This window comes from Bactrocera latifrons, unplaced genomic scaffold, assembly GCF_001853355.1.
Source record: "Bactrocera latifrons isolate USDA-ARS-PBARC rearing strain unplaced genomic scaffold, ASM185335v1 scaffold_922, whole genome shotgun sequence".
NCBI classification, from domain to species: Eukaryota; Metazoa; Arthropoda; class Insecta; order Diptera; family Tephritidae; genus Bactrocera; species Bactrocera latifrons.
In genome coordinates, this window is record NW_017537626.1 from 10,623 (window position 1) to 17,981 (window position 7,359).

The window sequence follows — 7,359 nt, forward strand, 5'->3', positions numbered from 1 at the left end:
TTGCATGTGTTGCACCTGACCGAGGTGGAGTTTGGATGGAGCCTTTTAGCGCAAACGCAGCAGAAGAATTCCTCCGGGCCCGGGTTGGACTCAATGCCAGCACGGTCAGGAGGATACGGAGCAACCCTGCTGCAAGGCGTTGCTCCAGTAACGACACACACAAATCAACACTCACCGATCCAAACGGGGTTAGATCGCCGAAAAAACAGCCCTTGGTCGGATRGTCGGTCCATAACTTTTCGAGAAATCCTGTCCACCGACTTCARACCCCAGTTTCGAGAAAAACGCGTTTAAAGACGGCGCACTTAGCCTAGCTAGCCTCGAGCGCACAAATTCCCACGGGTGTATCTCCGAAACTACTCGGATCAACTTGAAAATTTAGGACAATATTCCAGAGTTGTTGTAGAATTTACTGAGATAAAAAAAAAATCGATTATTGAAAATTAATATAAATTTAATATTGCAATTTTTTTAGGGGACTGTCTTTTAAATTGTAGAGATTTTAGGTGTTGTTGGTGGGAGCTGTAGGGAGAAAATTTTTTCAGAGTTGGGAATTGAAAAGTTAAGTTGGAAAATCGTTGGAATAAGTGTATAATTGATATTGTTGAATAATGAAATATTTTGTTTTTTATTCACAATTTCTTGTATCTAACAATGTATATGCAAAATCATCAAAACTTAGTGTTTAATTCAGTTCCTTCTAAAATAGCGGATTTTTTTTAAATTTATAGTGACGACATTAATATTTTCCTAAAAAAATATTTTTATATTATAATTTTTTGTGATCGTTCACAATGTCTGCAAGCTGCTTGGTAACTATAAGTTCCAATAAGGTTAAACTTCGGCTCGTCAGAAAACATTACAGATTTAGACTTAAGTTTATTTTTAACTGCTTTTTTTTCCAAAAAACGACACTCTGTTTTACGACTTTATTTGAATAGCTAACGACGAGACTTTATTTGAATAGCTAACGAAATAATAATAGATTTTTGCGACAAACAAAACTGTGTTTGTTTAGAGATGATTTTGTTTAATTTAAAAGAAAACACGAATTACAAATACAAATCAAACACACGAATACTTTGAAATTAATTAAAAGTATAACATAGACATATTGTTCGTACGTTTCCCTGCATAACAGCATTCCCGTTATATGGAAATTGTAATGAATCTGTAAAACATACTTGCTGCGGCTTTTTTGTTACGCTGTATGTATACATATACATATATTCTGTGAAAGAAGTAYCTGGAAATTTTAAATAAAACATAAACTGATCAATCATCTAAATTTATTATATCCCCATCAAAATAGGCCCCTAAAGGCAATACACTGCTTCCAACGAATAATTCAATCATCGAAACACTTGTTAAAGCTATATTCCGGGATGGCCTTCTGTTCACGTTGCGAATTAGTTTTGATGTCTTAAATGCTCTCAAAACGAGTTCCACGAAGTGGAAATTTGAGTTTTTGAAACAGAAAAGTCACACGGGACCATATCTGGAGAGTACGGTGGTTGTGCGATGATATTTGTTGAATTTTTATTCAAAAACTCGTTCGCAGTGATCGCTTTGTGCGCTAGAGCATTATCGTGGTGCCAAATCCAACTGCTGTTCCGCCACAAATATTTTCTTTTGTGACGAAAATTTTCTCTCTCTTTATTGACGGTTTTGCGGTAAGAATTCCGAATGAACAACACCACGAATATCGAAGAAAACGACCAGCATCACCTTGATTTTCGATTTGCTTTGGCGAGCTTTTTTCGGCTTCGGCTCACTTTTGTCGCGCCTTCTTCTTATTATCGTTCCTCTTTGAACGATTTATACCAATTGTAAACTTGAGTTTTCGACTTGATTGAATCACCAAATATTTTTTTTTAACACTTCCAAAGTTTTGGCACAAGAAATTTCGTTTGWAACACAAAATTTCCCACAAAATCTTTGTTCAATATTTTTATTCATAGTAAAAATCGCAACGCACATAAAAGATTGATTTTTTCCTAATGACGCCGTAAACAAACTGAATGACTCATAGCAATAAAAATTTACACAACAGGGGCTGACAGTTGTGCCAACCTGGGAAAATATTTTGAAATATTCTCAGTGGGTATAAATATGATATTAAAGAAAATGTGTATAAAGCATTAGTAGCATAAAATAACACTATTCACAGTAAGAATAAATATTTTCCAGTAACGCACATAGAGCTGCGGTCAAAGTATTAGCACTTCTCGGTAATAAATGTTTGCAAATAAAATCTCGGGAACTGTTTAACTATGCAATCGTTACTTTTTATATACTGAGTACAACAAAAAGGGTTATTAATCACTAAGGAAAATCAGTATAATACCTTATAGAAAAGTTGCAATATATAAACTGTCAACTACCAGAATCCCTCTCGGTTGAAAAAATAGCACCTTTAAATATTTTTAGTTAAATAAAAGAAAATAACAAAATTATATTTATCCAATTTCAAATGTCGTCCTGGTCCAGATGATTTATATATTTATATCCGTTATACCTAACGACAACGTTATAAATACTTTTGCAGACGATATGTCATAGAAGAATTTTATACCTTTTATGAGGACTAAATTCTGCGATTGATTTACATATGTGTACGTTCGCTTCACACGTGAAAGAAACAGTAGAATACAGATAGAAATTGTCTGATATGTATTATGTTTTAAAACATAGGAAAACAAGTAMAGACCTTAGTTCGAGTGCATATCCGAACATTTTAAACACTCGCAAAATTCAAGAACCTACCAAGAATGTTGTTGAAACTCGCTGTTATAATCCATCGTATATTTATATACCGCGTTTTCAAATAGGGATGATATAATTTCTAAATATAGTTTCGGCTATTTGTGATCTGTAATTATTTTTCATTGTATTCGGTAATGCTTACAATTTCATCATGGACAGATATACGCAAAATCAACATTTATAAATGATTCAATTTTATTATCAAAATAATCGTTCTCCATTTACAACTTTTCTTTTGCCATTTTATGGTCGTATTAAAGATCCACCTGTGATCGCATTTCGTCAAATTGTTAAAAATTTCGAGCGTACATTTTATTTACATAATGTTTAAGTGCCAATAAGACACTTCCATTCGAAGTAATGAAAATATTGCTGTTGTTCAGGCAAGTCTTATTGGAGACCGCAATTTTTCGATTACAAGACGTTCTCGAAAATTGGGACCGTCTCTAACCACAACCTGGCGAATTTTGAGAAAAGATTTAGGATTGCATCTGTATAAAATTGTTCTCACTCGAAAAATGAGTTTATCGGATTCGATCCTGCAAAAGAAGTAGTGGAGGTCATTTTAATGTCTGTCTCTTATACACATCTAGATGTGTATAAGAGACAGAACCACAACCTGGCGAATTTTGAGAAAAGATTTAGGATTGCATCTGTATAAAATTGTTCTCACTCGAAAAATGAGTTTATCGGATTCGATCCTGCAAAAGAAGTAGTGGAGGTCATTTTAATGTTGTGATATGCTGAACTTAATTGTATCGATTGCACTTCACATTAAATAAAAAACATTTGAGTTTCTTTAACAATTAGTGTATTTTTTTTTTTTAAGAAATCATATAATCCTTATTGGAAAAGCATGTATACATATGTGTGTGAAAAATGGAGAATTGATATTTCTGTTTATGAATTGTATAATTATTATAAGCCTGCCAATTCGCAAAGAAGCAATAAAATCAAAAGGCTTAAAAGGCTCGTACGGCCAACTAAATCCGCTAACTCCATAGCGTATGAATCAGTTGCGCTTTGCTATTCTTAAATGCGTAACCTAAGCTTTTCGCTATATAATTGTGTAAATGGTATTAAAAAGTTATTTGTTGAAAGTTGTATCCTAATATGTGCAGTTAATATCTAAGTAGACATCACATTTTTAATAACTTTTAAGTATACAGATTTATCAAATGCGCGTTAAGTGGGTATAAGAATTTATACTAGTTTGGTTTTTAATAAACTGAAATTTTTTTTTAATATATTGAGGCTACTTGACTGTTTTAATATATGTAGGTAAATAACTCAACATATATGGTTGTTTCGTCAACGCAATATACAAAACACAAATGCAATGCAGAATATTCGTAAACGGTATTGCATTAATTTGTACAAATTATAAAAATCATGAATACAACAACCGTATTTCCTTCATACGAGTAAGCCGTCAAAAATAGCATGAGGGTTGTTTCGCATGCATTGCATTGAAAATATTTAAAATGGAACGTTTTTTCCGATGAAGTAATTGGGTGATCCAAGAGAGGAACTTTTTCTAATCACGCGTGAGTGGTGTCAAGCTGTCATGTTATTTTTGTTCAGTTTGTTTGACATTTCATCATGGAATCAGTTACACCTAAACAACGTTTACAGATCGTTAAACTTTATTAAGAAAATTCGTTCTGTAAAGAATGTGTTTAGCGCGCTTCGCTCAACTTATGGTCAAATAATCGGTCTACTGAGCCCATCTAGACCCAGCATTCATTATTCGATAATGTTCGTCCGAATAGACTATGTGCAGCACGCAGTGAAGTTGCGCAGTTCGCAGCAACKCGAAACGACTTGGACTGTTTTATGTCGAGATCTTAAGAACCGAAGCCGCTTAACCTTCCCAAGCGACATCTCTTCGCTCTTCAAAATTGCCGCATTTGAGACGAAGAACAATCTGCGATAGCGATAGAAGAGCTGCCATTTCATCTGGAAACAACATCGTTTTRGTGTGGTTTGTGGGCCGTAGGAATTATTGGCCTGGGGGTATGTAAAGTGTAAAGTCTATGTGGTCACTATCGCTTCCATTCAGGACTTGGAACCAAACATTATGAGTGGCTTTCTCTAGTTACCAGTCGAAATGCTAGAACGAATTATCGAAAATTGGGCTAAACGGATGGACCATCTGAAACGTAGCCGCGGCCAACATTTTAGAGATAATATTCAAAAAATAAATGGCAAAGAATGTTCTTTTGAATGATAATAAACATTCCTCATTCAATTTAAAGATTCTGTGTTCTCTATTTTTTTTAAGTGGGGAACCTCGAAATTGATCACCCTTTATAATTATATGTTCGTTATTAAATTTTAATTATTATTTTATTTTATTTATTTTAAATTTACGTATGCTTTAAAAATACTTTGCATATTGCGCTTACGATAGCAGCCAACGTTACAAAATGAAATTTGAGTAAATTCTCTTATGATTCCATTTACTTATGCTATAATATTACCTACCGGAAGATTTATATTATCCTGGCATTTTGGAAATGTGCGCTCGTTTTTCGTTATTCTCTTAATTTTATTTTCCTCTTTGTGCTTTCCATCTCGCTGTATATAGCCGGTTTTATCGCTGAAAAATATAAATACATATAAATAAAAAAACTCAATACTATAGTATGCAAATTAGTTAAATATCAATTTTATTAGTTTTTTGAATATTAATAATATGGAACGTGAGGAAATACTTTGGTTTTTGTCATCTATATGTCGACTGATGCGCTATCTTTATCCAGTGAGAAATTCATAACATTTCATTGATTGGAAGTGAAGTTATTGCGTTTTAAATGTCAGTATGTTTGAGTTATCAGTGCAAAAGTGAGCTTCCAACAAAGAGCTAACATTAAATTTTGTTTTAAAATTAGTAAACCTTTTACCGAAACGTTTCAATTGGTGAAACAAGTTTATGGCGATGATTGCTACCCCGTAGCAGAGTGCAAGAGTGGTTTCAACGTTTTCAAAGTAGTGGTTAGGACATAAATGACATACATGAGGGCCAATCAAAATCCGTGATCACCGAAAATTTCATTGAAAAGGCGTGAATTTATCAAAAATCAGCTGAAATCATCATTAAAATGGAATTGAACATCTGCAAAACATCGATTTTTCCCAAATATTCGGGCTTACGAAAGGTGTGTGCACTTTTCGTTCCGCACAAATTGACTGATGACCAAAAATTGCTCAAAATCCAACAATCGAAAAACGATTTTTTGATCAAAAATCATCCAAAACTCCGGTTTATCGCATTTTTACATAACATTTCGGCTTGCGAAAGGTGTGTGCACGGTTTGCTCAGAATCCAACATTCGAGGGACGCTTGTGACCGATAATTTGACCTAAAATCACATTTTAACTATTAACCACTCCCCGTATTCACCTGATATGGCACCTTGCGACTTCTTCCTTTTTGGAAAAATGCATCTGCTCATGGAAGGAAAGCGTTAGGCAGACGTAAAGGCCATTCAAAAGGCTTGCACCGGCATACTAGCGGCCATACCGGCCAACRAGCTAAAACACTCGTTCGATTGAAGTAGAAGGAGCTTATTTTGAATAAAAGAAATTGATTTTGCCGAAAAAACCATTTGTTCTGTTTTTTGGAACGCACTTTGTATAACATGAAAACGAATGCAGACAAATGCTTGATTCGATTTTCCCATGTAAACAGTATAAATAAAAATGATGAGAGCAAAACGAACAAGATTTGAGTAGCAGAAGCTGCGGTGATAGCCGATAACATAAGTTCAACAAAATATTTCAATATTATATTATTGAAACATGGTTCTTTGTTCCGATGTATGAACATTTCATACTTTCATAACTTGCAACAGTGATAAAGGATTAAAATGATATTTGTCATTTTATTAACTTATTTTAAAGAAACTAATCCATACTAATATTATAAATGCAAAAGTGTTACGTGCATAGCTAGACCTATCTATTGCAAACTCGTTTTGTTGTAATTAGTTATTAGAACTAAGTTTTTAATAACGTATTTAAGACCCCTTTTATTTAACTAATTGCAACACTTATTTAGTCGACCCCTTTTTAAAACACAAACATTATTATTAATATAAATATTAACAGGGAAACAAATTAATTTATTTAACGAATGAGACGATAGTACCTATTGAAAATCGTTACCGATTAAATAATAAAATAAATGCTAACGATTGAAATACTGCGAGAAGTAAATTCATATTATATAAACTAATTACGAGTAGAGAAATTTTTCTTACGGAAYATTAAAGCTAGCTAACGGATATAACTGATAAAAAATAACTTTATATCATACCTTTACAAGAAGTCACTACATTTTTTAGTTGTTAAAATTTCATCAACAATGTGATAATAAAAACAATTTCTCAGCTAATATTATTAAATTAAAAAATAAATATTTTCTGACAAATCCTTAAAATATCGAAAGTTGATTTCAAAATATATTTTCAAGGAAAAGTAACAAAATTTTTCATTAAAAATATGGTAGTTAAAATTAAAATTATTTCTCAACGCACATACACTTGTGCTCACACAATTAAGCCACATAAACGTTATGGTGTACAAATT

The 7,359-nt window shown here is 33.0% G+C and overlaps 1 protein-coding gene across 1 annotated transcript in view; it reads right to left on the minus strand.

The window, feature by feature from the left end:
* Positions 1 to 5,253: 5,253 nt before the first annotated feature.
* The window catches only part of LOC108977615 (eukaryotic translation initiation factor 4B), a gene marked incomplete at its 3' end in the record, with an annotated part of 46,505 nt that continues 44,399 nt past the window's right edge, over positions 5,254 to 7,359 (minus strand). The window contains 1 exon segment of the mRNA XM_018947384.1: positions 5,254 to 5,368. Within this exon segment, the coding sequence (XP_018802929.1) occupies positions 5,254 to 5,368 (115 nt within the window).